The sequence below is a fragment of the Diuraphis noxia genome, unplaced genomic scaffold, assembly GCF_037042655.1.
Source record: "Diuraphis noxia isolate RWA-SAM2 unplaced genomic scaffold, SU_Dnox_SAM2 contig0001, whole genome shotgun sequence".
NCBI lineage: Eukaryota > Metazoa > Arthropoda > Insecta > Hemiptera > Aphididae > Diuraphis > Diuraphis noxia.
This window is the reverse complement of record NW_028301711.1, coordinates 51,174,921-51,193,827: the sequence shown is the minus strand read 5'-3', so window position 1 is coordinate 51,193,827 and position 18,907 is coordinate 51,174,921. Positions and strand designations below refer to the sequence as shown.

General features: G+C 28.4%; 1 protein-coding gene across 1 annotated transcript; it reads left to right on the top strand.

Annotated features, from left to right (window-relative positions):
* Positions 1–2,929: 2,929 nt before the first annotated feature.
* Positions 2,930–8,983, top strand: LOC107171367 (transmembrane protein 205-like). The gene is made up of 4 exons (XM_015521606.2): positions 2,930–3,347; positions 5,801–6,009; positions 6,187–6,353; positions 8,711–8,983. Exons 1-4 carry the CDS (start codon positions 3,115–3,117, stop codon positions 8,981–8,983), a joined length of 882 nt encoding a protein of 293 aa, XP_015377092.1. The 5' UTR covers positions 2,930–3,114.
* Positions 8,984–18,907: the final 9,924 nt, after the last annotated feature.

Genomic DNA, 18,907 nt, shown 5'->3' with positions numbered 1-18,907 from the left:
GGGGGGGGGGGAGGGGGGGGGGTGGTGAAAACATTTAAAGAAGGTATAAATATCATAAATATCATAAATATCATATTATTCATACTGTATGTCTGTATTACACTTTTCTATATTTTATTTTATATATACATAAATACATAATACATATATAATATACATATTACATGATAATATAATATCATAGATAATAATTAATTACTAATTATTTAAATTTGTAGGTTAGTGTAGGTTAGTTGTAGGAATTTCCGGTAGACGGCAATTACACTAGTTGTCCGTCTACATTACGTACATCATCGGATTGGCGACCTTCGATGTCGATCAGTTATTAATAAGTTATAACATACTGTCATACTCACTTCGAAACTGCATTATCATACATTTTATTGGTGATTTTACTGTATCCATTAATTTACAAACCACGGGAAAAGGGAAACTTTTTAATCACTAATAATTTATTTTAATTTTTTTGAAATGTTATTAGTAATACACTAATACATTTGTAGGTCAGATAATTTATTTTTTGTACCTACTATTTCGGGGGGTGTTCAAACCCCTCCCCCCCTGCGTTCATCCTGTCAATAACGTGTATACTGGACATTTACACATTTTACTATAACAAAACCCTTTAATAAAAACCCATTTTGTAGTTTTGGAATACATCTATTGATACGAAGAATGACTTCAATAATTGCAAAAATAATGAACAATACCTAATGAACTTTCTGAAAAATTTGACACAGACTATCCTAAATATATTATTTTATGCAATATTATAATAGTATGTACCACAAATTTAGCCATATTGGTACAAAAATTATAATTTTAATAATTAATAGTTATTACCTGTCTTCTTAATAGCACAACTAATCAACACATTTTTAAAATTTATAATTTTTGTAACCTATGTTCTTTTATACTACTCCAATTTTATAAATTACTTTTGTGAAAAAAAAATACCATCATATTACTAACCTATTTTGACACAATTCTAAGTACTCATATGGACAATATTAAGGAATTTATATTTATTTTGTCAAAAACTGAAACTGTTTGAGAATTAATGGATTTGTACATTGGGAGTATTATCCATAATTACTATATTATTTTACTATATAGGATTCAGGTAATAACATAATATGTTAGTAAGTAATTATTTTAGAAAAAGCTCACTTAGCAACGTGTGAGACCACGACCGCGGATATCGAGTCTTTTATACTTGTCTTTCACCAATAAAAGCGAAGTTTCTGAATTTCTGGCTAAAAACTGTGTCATAGAATATCTGTAATCGTTTGACTTTTTACTTTTGAAACGAAATCTTGAGTCATTGTCTATTCTGTTTTAGAAGTAACGCACGCTAAACCAAGCTTATTATAGGAAAAATAGAAAATTAAAACTCTAATATTATAATATATTATGAACTTGTATATTATTGTTACTACAATTTTTCAAGCATATTTTTAGTTAATAATGTTTATAAGTTAAATTTATAACAATTTAGGATGTGGATTCAAACTTTTAACATTTTATATCCTCCCCCCCCCCTCTCTATTAAATACACTACCTGTGGCTGCATCGTAACTATAACATTAGAATCACGGGTTTCTCGCATTCATTGCTGCGATCAAATCGTAGGGCTGATAGATCGTACAGTGCAACCTATTAAGACTGGTCACTACGTTGTCAGAGGGTTTGGAGGGGCGTTAACGCAGAGCCCCACTACCTACTCGACCGCGGTCTGATTTGAATCAACGGTTCAATGTTCGACGGCTGTCCGTTGGTATTTTCTCCCATACTTATGATCCACTGACGAGGGTTTATAAAAATACAGGTTACCGTCTAAAAAAAAGATCACTCGGCAACGCAACAAATTAAAAGTACAATGATCTTTTTGACGTATCTAATCGCAATTTTACAAATATTATTTGCCACCCATACTTATGTATGCAATGATATTAAATTATAATACCTAATAATAAAATTATAAAATATAAACATAGGAAACTATATTGTAGTAATATTGTATGTTCGTTTCATTCAGAATATTAATATATTCCAAAACTTTATAACTAATCTTGTTCAGGAAAAAACAATTTAAAATCATTACGCACCCATTATCATCTGTACGTCTAGGCTAGCAGCGTTTAACCTACCGTAAAATAGTATGTACAATTATATTATTTTTATGTTATAATATGGGAATAATCAGTAGCACCGAAATAAATTTTTAAAGTTCAGGCAAAGTACAAAAATTAATACTAACCCCAGTACCCCACCCAGTGACACCCGGTTAAATCGCGTATTCGCATAAGTATTTATATTCGGGAATATTTATATTTTATTTATCTTTATAAGAATTATTTTTATACATCACAATCATATCCTACCCCCGGCCACGGCTACACTAACCATCTACGACCCACCCACTCACTTTTAGGAGTAGGTCGGTCACCCCACCAGCACATCGGGTTCGGCGCCACTGTCAGAATAATAAAATAAAACAATGATCGAATCAAGTTAGGTATCGCATATACGTATAATATTATTTAATAAAATCGATGGAAGTTGGTACTATGTAATTGTATTGATGCTGTTTTGATATATCGGCTATACAATACCAAGCCCACACAAAAAAAAAATGTCCAACAGAGCGTCTACATTGGCCAGAAACGCGTTCTCAGAGGGCGCCGGGCGCTCGGAATCCACTTCAATATAATGTACCTATATAATGATCGATTATATTATTGTTGACAATAATGAGCAAAATAGTGTTTCGGTGTAAACGTCGCCTGTGCGTTAGTCACGTAGGCCAATTCGCCACCGCCACCCCCACCGTACCACTACAGACTGGTTAATGTGTTGTATATGATCTTTTTCACTGCCAGTTTTCACTTCCAACAACGTCCACGTTTGATACGCACGTACGCAAACACTGTCTACTCATTTATATCCAGGTTACCTACTGCATCACCGTTCTCCGAAAACGATTATCCGAAGACAACATAGATCTTATTCTTTACGTTTCTAAGTCTCTCTTCCTCTCTTTCTTTTTCACGCTACATTTGTCTCTCTCGCCATCAACCCCTGTACAATTTAATATTTACGATTACGGCAAAAATGAGTAAAACGGTTAGTCAAACGCCAAAACACAGATACGGTCGTCATCCACATCACTTTTTCAAGATACCCGTGACCGACGCAACCACTCATGAGTCCATGGACGAGGAATGGCAAACCACGAAGACTGCTGTAGTACCATCAACCGGTAATGCGCAGACCGCCGTTACTAGGATCACACTCAACAAGTGTGCGCTGATATTCAGAAGTCTGAATGTATCGCTGATCTACAAGTGAGCATCAAATTATTATAATGTAATAATTAATAATACATATAAAAATATGAAATACTAAGGCCACCACACACTGCAGCGATGGCAGTAAAATAATTTTGTATGGGCTCTAAAACGCAACCATCATCGCTATCGCTGCAGGGTGTTGGATCCTATACTCATTGTTGTGTGGGGGGATAAATTAAACCTAAATTAGTAATAGTATAACGGATAATAATAACTAATTAGGCTTCGATTTTTATTCGGTGATTTTTATTCTGGTGTTTTAAAACGTAGGCCTGATCATAGAAAACGGACTTTGTATGATACATAATTTAATTTAATTTTTTTAATAAAAAAACCTTTGTGGTTTTGATCAAACCTTAGGTATGTTTTTTTTTACATAAACTCCAATCAATTTATACAGTTTGCCTCTATTTAATATAATAGCTGTTATTCAATTATACATTTATAGGTATAGAATAGCTATATTAACCTAAATGGCAAAATGAAATACATTACTGAAAATCATAATTAATAAATTAATAAAAAGAAACATTAATTTATATGCATAGATAATATTATACCGTATGGAAACTTATTTATGATGTTAGGATAGAGTAGTGATAGAATCTGTCTGCCTGTTTCTATTATGTTTTTTTTCAATCGAAGACTGTTTAGAATTTTATATATTATTCAACATTTAAAATATATGTAATTAAGGTAGGTTAGATAAGGTATTTTAATTAAACTCAAATATTACATCAAATGACTCAGAAGACAATTAGCCATGTGACCAAACAATATGTTAACTTTAAATTATAATTTGTATAAATAACTTGTTTACTAATTTGTGTCACATAACTACCATTATATATAAATATATTATAAAATTAAAATAATTATACAATTTTGTAATTTATACAATGAGGTAAAAATTAGTGTTACAAAAATAGAAGCTTTCAATTGTTATGATAATACCATTAAAAAGATAATTCCCACATTTAATTTTGAATAAATATTAAACTGTAAAATACCCTTTACAGTATGATGTAATTACATTATTTCAATAATTTTAAAAACTTAGACACACTTCTAAGCACTGTTTTAATTATAAAGCATGTCAGGTACAAACTACAAATGTTAAGCCTCTATAGTTCCCTTAAAAAGTGATTTATTCAATTCCAAAAATAGTTATTTTTAAAAAGTGTTTGCGAACTGTGGTACATTTTAAAGCATCACCACGAGAGTGGATGTGAGATTTGAAGTGAAATTAACCCACTTTCGAGGTATACATTTTTATATATTTAACTAATAATATTATATGTATAATTTGCTTCAAATTATTCAATTATTCCAAAAAAAAATCTATTCTATTCGACGCACGCGGAATCGCATCGAAATTTCTGCAGGACTTCTTCAAGAACCACGGTTTGCAACGAAGTGATCTCAAAAAAATATATCTGTCCTTATTGCAATTTGCAAAACACATTGCATATAATCAATTATTATTTAAGCTCGTAACTAGCGCCCTGTAAAGACCTCTTCAGTGCCTTATCGTAACTAATAACTACTACAATATAGTGATAATTTTGTATTATCTCTTTGTTTATCTATTAATTTGATTATTATCTTTTTTTTATTTTATTTTATCTTTATACATCTACACTTTATTTTATTCCATAAACTATGTACAATTGTATTGATCGATAAACTGTGTCGTAAGGCAACTCATAGAATGAGTAGCTCGATATATTTATATAATTATAGAAATAAAGTTGTTTATATACCTATATTCTTTAAGACTTTTTTACGATTTATAAAAAAAATTGACTTAAAAACTTTATGTAGCATATTACAATATTACATGTATAGCTGGTATGTTAAATTGAAACGCAAACTATCTCGTTAAAAAAATATGGATAGGATCGTAACACGTTTGGGTACAAATTAATATAGGTACTGTTTGAGTAAACCACATTTTTAGAAAAATAACACGTTTGGTGTATAATCAATATCGATTTTATACCATCGTGTTAACCAGCAAATATCACGAGAAGGTTGACTTAAATAAGTCTCCTAAAAATATTTTAGTGTAGGTACCTAGTGTTATACCTACCCGTATATGATAATATTGATAAAAAATAAACAGATATCTAAGTACTTAAATAATGATCGTAAATAGAACTTAAACACACGTCGTTCCTAGTGTAATTTTACGTTAAGTCAGTTCAATAAGCAAGATTTTGCATAATGGCAAGCGAAAAAAAAAATAAAATACATTATAATATATTATGACGTTATGGCTATAATAGTTAATAATATCTTAATCAATAATTAATTATTTTTTGTATGTAAAATGTAAACATATATTTGCGATAAAAAATCTTGTACACCACATTATAATCATTTACATTTTACATATTATTATGCCATGGTTAATAATAAATAATAATTTGTTTTTTATCCCTCAGAGTGTTATCCTTAGCACAGTCAGCCCACATCATAATGGCCTTGGCCGTCGTTTTGGTTACCGTGTCGATGCTACCCAGTGACCTGGAGACAACGTCGAATGCCAATTTTAATGGTGTAAAAGTGAAACCACGGTATATCGTACACTTTATCTATCTGGCATCGTTTAGTATGCATTTAGGTTCTCAATTTTGGATGACAATCGTTTCCGGTAAATAAAATAGATCGCAAGTTGCAAGTATTTTAATATATAGATAGTCCATAGACATATGAGTACCTACTCTCTCTATATTTATATATATATAAATATATATATATATATATATATATATACATATACTTGGAGAGTCGTAGTAAAATATTTATTAATATGTTTTCGTTTCCACAGGACTGAGCTTGTATTTCAACTTGTCCAGGCACGCTTTTGGCGATGTCCAAAAGATCCTATTTCCAAAATATTTTTCGATCAACAGTGTACTTAGCGCTATCACCCTGGTACAGTTCGGAAAAATACATGTCACCACGAATGTGTGGGACCAACATACGTTTCCGCAGGTATACTCAATTCATAAATATAATAATAATAGTAATACTGAAAAATACATATAACCTCGGTATAGTAGTTTATCTCTATCTGCTTGATAAAGGGTGTTTAGTCAACTGTTGATAAAGTTCATATTAATTTTCATTTCCCATTATTCATTATTCATAAATCCAGGGATTGGTTATTAATTGCTAATTATTATACAGAATATAGATTAAAATAGTAGAGTACTTAAAGTATAAAGAAGTGCTATGTATGTATAACTGGAGTTTCAAGTATAATACTTTATACTGCAATTGTTTAAATATTATAGAAATTTAGTTTTATAGTGCTAGATCTAGATTTTTGTATTATTTATTTATTTTTATTTTTTTGTAAATATACATTCAATTTTAATTATTTTATGTTTTTCATAAATCCCATAATTAAAATTAAAATTGTTGGCAGATAAATTATACACATCCAGCCATGTTTCTTTACGTATTATTAATAAATAATATTTGTTATAGTAATACATATTGCTATTGTTTTGGGTCAATTTTTATCCAAATCGACTGCACCCGTTATAACGAGGCCGTAACTCAATAACTGAAAATAATTTCCTTAGAAAGTTCCTATAGTTTTTTAATATACCTAAATACCTAAGTCTCGTGATTATTAATTTAGCAAAAATATAAAATTGTTCTTGTAGATTTGTAGTATTCTTCTTTTGTTTAACAATATTGACAGCCTGTTTCATATGGACGCATATCATACGCCTATTTTCAATCACATTAGCTAAATTCATACGCGCCACTCCGACGATGATGTATTTCCCTCAACGGCTTCAATATACTAAAAGGCGTATGTAAACTGAAAACGTGCGCGTAACATACGAGTGATAAACGATTGCGAACAGATCTTTTCCTGCATCACGATTGTGAGTCTTTTTGCCTGCTTTTTCCGTGTGGCGATGGCATTGCCAGATTCAGTGATACCTAGTCAACATATTTATATAATAAAAAGATTTTATATTATTTATATAAATTCTTTCTCAATTCTGAAATTTTACCAGTAAATATAATATTTCTAAGTTTTATAATTATTTTTTAAAACTACTAATGAGACAGACAGCTTTCACAGGATTTCAATTTTATTACCTCCATCCACCAACACACCTAGTGATTTCAGTTTTAAAACAAACACAGGAACAAACTTTAACAATAAAAAATTCTATTAAAAATGATGTACCTACTCGTACATAATCCTATGGCCAAAAAAGATAAATCTAAAATTAATCAACATAAAAAGTTACAATATTTATAAAATCCATAAGAATCTAATTTTATATTTACAAAAAAATTGAAATTCTTACCAAGGAAAAAAATTAAATAAAAAAAAATTTCAAAAACTATTTTAATTTTGTTTTATTTACTTGCTTAATACTAATTATTAGTAGTTATTCAACATTATTTTATAGTTTAATTAGTATTTATATCAAATTGTTTTTTAATCAATCAATATTTTAAACATAACCTATTATTTTGTATCATTTTATTTTATCCCGTAACGTAGTTATAATGAAACATTGTATTATTAATATATAAAATGAAATATATTTTGAAATTATAAATTTGGCAATGTAGCCTAATTAAAACATTAAAAAATCGATCGGTTTTCGGCTAAAACAAATAAATTCATTGATAAGCAAAATTCGTTTACAATCGTGTTATAAGTAAAATATTCACAATCACATAAACGGACATAAATGCATGGGTGGACTGGGCCAGAGTACTATACACCATGTAGTACCCCGGTTCCCCATTCGTATGTATGATCCAATCTACCGATAACCACTGTCGGATCCTTTTTAATTTAACACTTATTGTAGGTAATGTAGGATATAAAGATAAATTATAATTGAAATTGACAATACTGTTGTTATTATAATATTTAAAATATTACATCGTATATCACTCGTGTTTACGCAATAAAAATAAAATAACTGCTCTTTATAAAATAAAAATAAAATGTTATTCATAATTTATTTTTTTATTTGATTATCTGGACTCTTTGAAAAAAAAATACAGGCCCTTAATTTATTTTGCACCCCAGGCAAAACATAGCCAGTCCACCCCAGCTTAAATGTACGAGTATAAGTATAATAGTTATTAGTTACCTATAATTGTGATCGGATATAATATTAGACTTGTATTTTGGGAAAATATCCCAAATAATACTACACGTGCTTAAAAATAAACTGTGGCTCACAATTAATGGAGTTAAAAAAAGGTATATCAAAGGTCTTTTCATCTGTCACATACTTAGAATAATTAATTAGAACAATAATAATAATAATGGCGTTTTCACGTATTTCCCTGCACTACAGTTTTTCGCATTGAGTACGTGCTTTCTGTTGGAACTGACGATCAGACTGTACGTGGTGCCAACGGTGTTGAGACTTATCGCCACTAAGACAGCCATCGAGAAGTCAGTGGGCTTGGGCAAGGAAGTGGGCCGCTGCGATCTGGGCCGACTAACTGAGTGCCCGCATTACATGATCATGCATCGGATTTTCCGAAAGATACACATGTTCATGGCTATTGGGAACATAATCACCATCATGTGCAGTATTTTTCACTTGACGTACATCGCGGCTTAATAACATCACGACAACCACCGCTGGCGACCGGAAGTACCTATAGGAGAGCAGAGAAACTACAAACACACTGCAAGAGTCGATCGCTGCGAATTATGTATAATAATATATTAGATTAATTTTTATAAATACAGTGAAACCTCAAATACTGGTTAGTCTAGGCAGCTGAAGTTTCGTATTCTATTTAAAGGGGGAGTAGATTTCGCTAAGTAGAGTTGTTCGTTAGAGAGGTTTCATTGTATATACATATATCATATAGATTATGTACAGTGTGGCGTAGTTATGTGTGGTGGTAGTGGGAATAGATCCCCTCACAAAACAAAAACATAACTACACCACTGATTAAGTATAACTTGCATTATTGTGACAGCACTAAATATATTGGTCCGTCGAAAGGCTAAACTTACACATCTTCGCCGTGAATAATGTTATATTATACCATCGATGAAAACGGCATCAATATGAGACACTCTTTCCACCGCAGCCACTTTAAATGCAATAATAAAATATACCTATATTAGACTTATTAATTTTATTATACTATTATATTTAAACTGAATTAAAATATTGTTATAACGCTACCTACTAGAAAAATATGTCACTACAACTATACTATAAATAATGTAAAGTGAATACAGTATGGTTGACTGGTTAAGTTTTTAGGAAGTATGAATCCTGTAATTTTTACGAAATTAAATATTTTCAACTGATAAACATAGAAAAACTTACGGTTCTACAAATTTATTTGAAACTTAATTACGATTTATACATATATATATATATAAATACACACATAGAAAACTTTTGTAGATTCAACACCAATTTGAGTTAATCTCATACACACTTGCACGTTATATTCCGACTAAGGTCGGTTTGGTGTCAAGATAACATTGTAATTCTCAAATTATCCCGCTATATTGGTCCTCTTAAGTTCCAAATTACGTTAAAATAACAACAAATTATTGGTTATATTAAATTGCATATTATGTAGTTGGATTTACTATCATATTAGTTGTCAAATCTACACCAACTCATTTTATATTAACTACAAGCTTGTTGTTGTATTGGGTGTTCTATGTTTTATTTTAACAAATGGCCAAACATTTTAAAACAACACCAACCTAATGTTATGTAAATGTCTAATTAATTGATTTTGAAAATAAATTGTAATAAAAATGCAAAATACATGGGGTTTTATAATTGCGACCATCGATCATCATAACGGATTCGATCTCGCTACCACTGGGTTGTTTTAACTACTTACCTACCTATCCAGATGAGAAAACTAAACAAAACCATGGTATTTAAGAGAATATTTTTATAATTCTACCCATATATTTTAATATGCTATATTATTATTATACCTAGGTACTTTTTGCCAATTTGCATTTTAGCTAGGTAAGTTTAAATTTATTCATCTTGTCATCTTGATACACAATGTAATTTCCTATGTCCATACCATTATTTTTTATCTAGGTAGGTATTTTAATAGGTAATGTTATTTAAATATAATTATTTTTGATGCATTATGGTATTGCAGACTAGGTATATAGTTTAAATAAAATTCCAATAACATTATAATATAGGTAGGTATAAGGTAAGTTTTATTTTATAAACATTGTACAACATAATTATGTTAATAATTATAGGCAAATACCTATTACATAGACACATAGAGTTTGTATACATATTAGTACCGATTTTGTGGTTTTCTACTAAAAATAGGTATTAACACAATAATTAAACAATCATTGATAACATCAGTTCCTGATTAAAACAACACTATTAATGTTGAAATAACAACACTCAACAGCGCATTGCCAATTTAAAATCAAATCGCAGTTAAAAACAACGTTTTATTAGCTGTTTTAAAATAAAAAAATTATAATTGCTAAGGTAATTACATTTCGTGTTATTTCCAATATATAAAGGTTTTATTTTAACAAGATTATATTCAAATTAACTATATTAATAACTAATAAGTTGAAATAATAATATGTACATTGTTATTTTAATATTAATTATAGTCAAACCATATGGTTTAAATATACTCCTGTTGGTGTTAATTAAACTACAAAATTTGTATAATTAACAACTACACTGTCAACAAAATTGTAAAAAGTTAAATCAACAATAATATTTCTATGTGTGTATATATATATATGCGTGTGTGTTTAATTTAACTTTAACTTTTTTTGGAAAAAATATGGATTTACCCCAGATATGGGGGAGGGGGGTTGAATTTTATGCCATTTTTTTTTTTGAACAAATTTACTTATTCTATACTTCATAAAACAATAATTAAATTGACTGCAACTCGTGGGTTTAAAATGAAAATGTTCTAAATCGTTTATATGAAATTGTCCAGGAGAACAATTTTAAGGCTGGAGTTCAAATATTTTACTCCTTGTACAACATTTTTTATAGTTCAAGTTCTAAGGCATCTAGTAACTTGTATAGATTATAACTTTACAAAGTTATATTAACAATTCAATGCATATAGGTTGGTATAAAAATTAATAAAATTAAAATTAATAATTGTTTAGTATAAAAAGATTCTAATTTTTAGATTAAAAAATAATTCATTTAATTAGAGTTTTTCGTTCTTCATTATTAATTTTTATTATTGTTAGATGAATCCTTTTCAGAATAATACTTTCTCATTGCTTCCAACTTTCTAACATGAAACATTGTAATTATTATAGAACATCGACATCTACCTAGGTAGATCAAAAATTCTGTTGAACATGAATACAATTTATAATTATTAACTATTAGGTACAGCTTAGTATAATTAATTAATTTTTAGATTTTATTATTTATAGTAATATAATTAAGTTGAAAAAGAAAATGTAGTACATTTAGATCTATAATTTTATTTAATATGCTAATTTTCCCTACATTTATAACCATTAGACAATTTAAAAAACCTCTCAGAGTATGTCAAAAAGTTCTTATCTAACAAGGTTTAAAAAAATGGAATACTAATCGCTTTAGAATACATATTTCGGAGTTTCTACTTAATTTTTCTTTACTTTTATTCGGCGTTATTACTGTATAATGTATCAATGATTTGAACGGTAACCTTACCGGGAACTATTAGTGATGTGGATTTTCCATAAAAAAACTTTTTGGTAATTTACCGAGTAATTGTACCGTTAAATTTGTGGGTACAAATTATTTTAAAAAATATTAACTTTTTTTGTTTAACATTTAGATTTGTTTTTTTTTTAAATTTACCTAGGTATAACATTTTAATTTTGTTCACCATCATATTTATTGGCAAAACCGTTGAAGCACTATTAAATTTTGATTTTCAAACGATAACTTATAATAAAAAGATCATTAATTAATAAAAACATTTTTTGTATGAATTTAGATGTTAACATTTTTATTTTTCGCTATATATGTGTATACCTATAATATATATTGGCATTGTCATGTTTACCAGTGGCGGCTCCTCAAGGGAGGCAAGTGAGGCTCAGCCTCACCTAAGTATTATGAAGAAAAAGGAGGGACATATTCTATAATTATTGTTATTTCCAATCGACATTATACATTTTAAAATACAATATCTTTTTGTTATTAATGTTATTATATAATATTATTAGACTGACAAAAAAAAATGTATTTTATCGTGTATAATATTATTATGATAGTACTTTATACTTCGTCACTGTTATCAAAAATCACGACAAAGATGTTCGTTAGGTTAGGTTAGGTTAGGTTAGAACGATAGAAACGATAGAACGATCTCGACGAAAGCCGAAGAGTGCCGAGAAGCTAGTAATATTTTGCCTCAGACGATTATAAAATATATCATGGTAGAGGGGGAAGTCGGAATTTTATTATGAAATGAGGCAGAATGATTCGGGCCTCAGAGTTTGTCAACATTATCCATTAGTCATTTGTCGAAGTGACGTAACTTCCACTAATGGAAATAGGAACTGGTAGGTTGTCGTAATGTTGTTTAGTGTAAGTGTATACCTCCTATAATACTTTTATCACAAACTAAAGATATCGGTTCTTATCTGTTTAGTGTCTTGTAATTTGTACTATAGTTTAGTAGAGTAATAAATAAAAATAATAATTGACAAATTTGCATTACTCAAAGACAGAAGAATAGATTTAATTTATAAAACATAATAAAAAATGAATTTTGTTATTGTTTTAGTAAATTAAATTTATGTAATAAGTATTTTTTTTTTTTAAAGTTGACTTTATTCTGATATTTCAGATAATATTGAGTATGCTTTATTATTTATATATTTTTAAAGGTTAATATTAAATATTAAATTGAATTATTTTAAAAGTTAACTTAAAACTCATTTTTATATAACCCCCCCCCCCCAAAAAAAAAAAAAAAATAATAATAATAATAATAATAATAATAATATAAAATTGTGTAGTAAATACTAAATAGAGATTTAATAATAGTAATTATATATATATATATATATAATATAATATACAATTATCTGTGTTTAGTGATATGTTGACATTTGTTTTGACGCACTCTACCGATGAATTATTTTAACAGAACCTTCAAGATTTTAATTTTTTGGTTGGGAAATTATTTCCCATTGCCTTATGGTGTGTTTACATTTTGAAAATATCTGCCTCACCCATCATACGGTTCACGAGCCGCCACTGATGTTTACGTGTCTTCTACCCTATTGTTCTTTTTCTTGTTGTCCGCTATTATAAAGGGAACCAAATTATTGTTCTTTTTTGTGGTTCGCGATTAAAGTGACCCAATAGTAACCCTCATAAAGTTAGCAGCACAACTCTGAGTGTCTGTCAAGACACTCATGAAACACATCCAACAAATATGTTGGCAACTTGTTGGACATTGTTGGATCAATCTCAGAATTTGTTGGACATTATTTTCGCAGGTAGAGCTTTCGACACTTTTGTGCTGCTAAATATACTACAGCAGCACATTTATGTCAGCAAAGTTTCACCCCTATAAAAAATGTCAAGCGTGATTTGTTGGACATTTTTGGACCAATCTGACAATTTGTTGGACATTATTTTCGCAGGTAGAGCTTTTTCAAAGTTGTGTTTCCAACAGCACAACTTTATGTCAGCAAAGTTTCACCCCTATAAAAAATGTCAAGCGTGATTTGTTGGACATTGTTGGACCAATCTGAAAATTTGTTGGACATTATTTTTGCAGGTAGAGCTTTTTCAAAGTTTTGCTGCCAACAGCACAACTTTATGTCAGCAATGTTATACCCCTATAATATTATTTTATTTAATATTTATTTATTTATTTATTTATTTATTTATTTATTTATTTATTTATCATTTAGCCACCATACCTCAGAATTATTGAATATAGATTTTACTATTATTTACTTAAATACTTTAAATACTTTAATACCTAGTTAATAATTATTATGCATGAGATTTTTAATTTTTAATTATTAATATGATGATAGCTGATAAGAATAAGCGAAAAACGTCAATATTTAAAACATTAAACAACTAATATATATTAATCTATTAATTATTAATTATTTAATAATAATTTATAATTTTAGCCGTTACTCTATCGACTTTTAATTTTATTTCTCTGGTTCGATTATCGAACGGAACTATTAGATATTTGGTTCGGTTCGATTATTTGGAATTTCCAGTTCGGATTTCGAACCGAACCAAACACGTAGAGTTCGGTTCGAAAATCGAACAGTTCGTAACATCTCTAATATATAGCAATTATAATATAGGTGGCAGGTGCAGTCGTTATCAGATAAATTAAGATAGCACGAGGCGGAGGCGGCCGCGGAAAAACCAAGGGTACTCCGTACTTGATTGTCAGCTGAGTTATTTATTTTTATACATTTATAATAAACAATTTGGTAAAGTGATTGAAAGCGCGTTACATGAAAGTTGGCCCCCCTACTTTGATCTATCACCTCCGAACAAATTTTAAACAATTATAAATCCATTGTAAATAATTGTAAATTCATTCCCTGAATTTGTAAATCACCAGAAAGCTTAGAAATCGAAAAATAAACCGAGGGGGATGATAAAAAAAATTTTTTTTACAGATAAAATGTTTAAAAACTGAATATCGAAAAAATTTTAAATAAAAAGGAAATTACTGATATTCCTTAGCTAAAATAAAAAAAATAATAAAACCATGATTTTTAATGAACTTTTTAAAGTGGGAATATATATAGATATATATGAAACAATAACTCACCCCGACTAGTTTTAACTCTTCATAATGTTAATAATTATTATTTTTGGCGTATTTTACAAATGATAAAAAAAATTAATCTGAATAAAAATATCTAAGTGAATTATAAAATATAATTTCATTAAAACATAGCAATTGAAGAAACAAAATCTAAGTTTATATGAAGAATATTAATGAAATAATGAAGTTTACTTCAAAATTTAAATTTAAATAAAAAAGGGCTGAGTAGAATAAAAAATGTAGTTTTTTTAATGAAGTAAGACATATTTTTTAATTCAATTCAGATTTTAGATTCTGAGCGGAGCGATGAATGTATTGATTTTACCATGATGTGTGTTTTTCTTTATTTTTTTTCTTTTTGTGTCTGTCATGTTTTGGGGCAGTAAAAATGCTTCGATTTTTGACTTCAGTACCTCGTTCAAGTGAATCTAGTTGGAACTTTGGGGGGTCAAAAGTAAAAAATTCTTAATACTTTTCTAAATAATCGAGAAAAACAAACCAAAAATTAAGGTAAAAACAGGAAATTTTACGCACACTCATTTTTCGACAAAATCGATTTTGGTTTTTGATGTAACTTTAAAACGAATGACCATAGATACATGAAATTTTGGTGTAACTCTAAAACAAATGACCGCAGATACTTGAAATTTTAACTGAATGTTTATATAGGCATATTATATATTTGATAACATTTTCAAAATATTTAGATTTGTTTTGAGCTGTTTACTAACATTTTAATTTTTCAACTTTTTTAGTTTTTTTTTCTATAAATATCGATAAAAATTTATTTGTTCGGTAGAAAAGCTTGAAAATTTAATACAAGGCTTCTAACACATTTTAACTATAGAAGTTGAAAAATAAAATAAATTCAGTCACAATTTTTTTTTACAAGCATTCAAAGTTTGAATTTTGACAACATATGTAAAAATCACGAAAATCACGAAAATTCGCAAGTTATTTCAAACTAGAAATTCAAAAAAAATTTTCTTTTTAAATCTAAGATTTGAAAATTTTTAATAATACAGTAGAATCCGCTTAATTGGGACACATTGGGCGGTGACCTATTTGTCCCCATTATCCGACTGTCCCGATTAACCGGATAACTAATAAACCAAAACTATTTTAGTGCATATATCCATACATAATAACTTTATTTAAAAAATACATACATACATACACACTTAATTCATACTTTATTTAAAAATTACATATTATTATTATTATTATTATTAGCAGTTATACATTATATTTACAATTTAGTATTATATTATATCGTAAATTAATTAGATTATTATTTTATTACATATATATATTTATGATACATTAATTGATTAACATACTTAATTTATATTTTGTTAGGCTGCAGAAAATCGTCCATTGTTCTTTGATTTAATTTATTAAATCTTTGTTTATTGATAAAATCTGCACGTGCCTATTAATTTCTCTAACTCACGAAGACTAGTATTATGAGGTTGAGCCTTAATTTTATCCAGTATAGAAATTTTTTCAATCAATGTTAAATCTTTACGAGACATAATATTATTACGTACTATCACAAACTGGGAATAATAAAAACGCACATACATTAATGCACATCGACGAACGAACTTGAACTAAAGGTTTTCGATTTTGTACGTAGGCTAGTTGACTCTTATTGTGGAAATGGAAAAAAAATGATTGACATAATTGACGTAAGATATACGTACATTGCCTGTACATATACGTCCGTATATAAAATATAATAGAGCCATAAAGATTAGATAATTACAGTTTCGATAAGAAATCAGATAATTTAGGCCAAAATATCTTGTTAAACGCTTTTTTTTTTGTCCCTTATAACCGATGTTTGTCCCGGATAAACGAAGTTAAATTGTATTAAGCTTATACATCCGTTCGGGACTATGACAATTTGTCTCCATTAAGCGGTTGTCCCCTTTATGCGGTGTCCCAAATAAGCGGATTCTACTGTATATAATATATCCTAGACAGATAAATCGTCTTCGCTCAGAATCGTATTTCGTATACAATGATATAATACCATTGGATTCAAATTTAATTCCATCCATTACAGTAACCCACTTGTAACCTACTGTACAGCAGAGCGACATCCACGACTTACCCGCTTTTTTTTATTTTGACTTGTTTATCAATAATATTATTTAATCAAATTATATTTTTTATTTCAACTTCTCTAATCAGAAAATTCAGATATCTGTAATCAATCTATATTTTTATGCTATTTGAATTAAATAAAAAAGTTCACGTTGAATATTTAAAACTAAGTTGAAAAAATAGAAATCCGCGATTGTAAAAAAAAATCTAAATCGAATATTGTGTTTGTATTATTATTCTAAAAATATTAGTTGAATAAATAAACCTAAGTTGGTATAAAAAATATAATTTGATTTAAAAATAATAATTTACTAAAAATAGTTTATATAAATAATATTAACTAAATAAAAAAAAAAGATAGGTTGAAAGAAAATACTTTCATATAAAATAAAACTTCGGGATTAAAATAAAAATTAACCTTTTTTTGAGTAGTAGTCTAGAATTAAAATGTTTAACTCTATGTTATATGTTATATCTAAGTCATATACAATAATAATAACAAAAAAACATTTTAATAATAATATTAAGCGGAACGAAGGGTGCTTCTGCTCGCAAGAACCCCACCCCCTAAATCCTTCAGTGTCTACCTTACTATAAAATGTAACTAAAAACCATAGGTAAAAAACCTAACCATACACTTCTATGTGAGTTTTAAACTGTAATTTTAGATGTGTAATTTAAATACACGTGCATTTAAAAAATAAATTTATTTTCGTTATAAATTTCAGTTAGAATTAACCTATTTAGTATTTTCAAAATTATATTTGTGATTAAGTTTGTATAATTTGAATACACGGAATATTACAAATAAAACTAAAATTTACAAAAGGGTATTATCATTTTTAAAAGTAGCACGCATTGAATCGTTTGCAAACTGTGGTACTATAAACTTCATAATAATATAATAATAATTGGAATCATTTCCATATGTTAGAAACAGTACTTATAATATAGTTATTAAACATAATGTCGATAAGCTGATTTATTAGGTTTAGTATGATATAGGTACCCTGGACGAAATTAAACATTTAAACAAAAACTAAATAGACTATTTAAAACAAAACTTAACTTAAATATTAAACAAAGTATCATACATTTTAATTGCATTACAATGAAAGTTAGTTTAAATTAAACGTAAATATAATGTATTCTACGTATTCTGTTGGAATTCAGCAGTTTAAATTATGCTACCTATTGAACTAATAGTTTTAGATATTCTTAAGCTTTGAATATTCAAAACACAAACAGTCAGATAGGTCCAACAACGTCCAACAAATCATGCTTGACATTTTTTATAGGGGTGAAACTTTGCTGACATAAAGTTGTGCTGCTGTAGTATATTTAGCAGCACAAAAGTGTCGAAAGCTCTACCTGTGTTTCATGAGTGTCTGTCATATAGTTGTGCTGCTAACTTTATGAATGTCCAATGGTAATGTCGAACCACTAGTCAAGCGATCAACAAGTGTCTCATCGCAACAAAATAAACCTCATAAATTCTATACAATTACGTGGTAAGTTGTTTTGCTTATTATTCTTGATAAAAATATTCCTTCTATCGAACATGGCGTGATGGTAACTTCTTGCCACCAAGTTCAAGCGAATCGCCC

Excerpts from the sequence above, each read along its gene's own strand:
- LOC107171367 (XM_015521606.2), top strand. The coding sequence starts at position 3,115 with ATGAGTAAAACGGTTAGTCAAACGCCAAAACACAGATACGGTCGTCAT. Across the intron at positions 6,010-6,186 it reads TTGGATGACAATCGTTTCCG|GACTGAGCTTGTATTTCAAC; the intron begins GTAAATAAAATA and ends TCGTTTCCACAG. Across the intron at positions 6,354-8,710 it reads ACCAACATACGTTTCCGCAG|TTTTTCGCATTGAGTACGTG; the intron begins GTATACTCAATT and ends CCTGCACTACAG.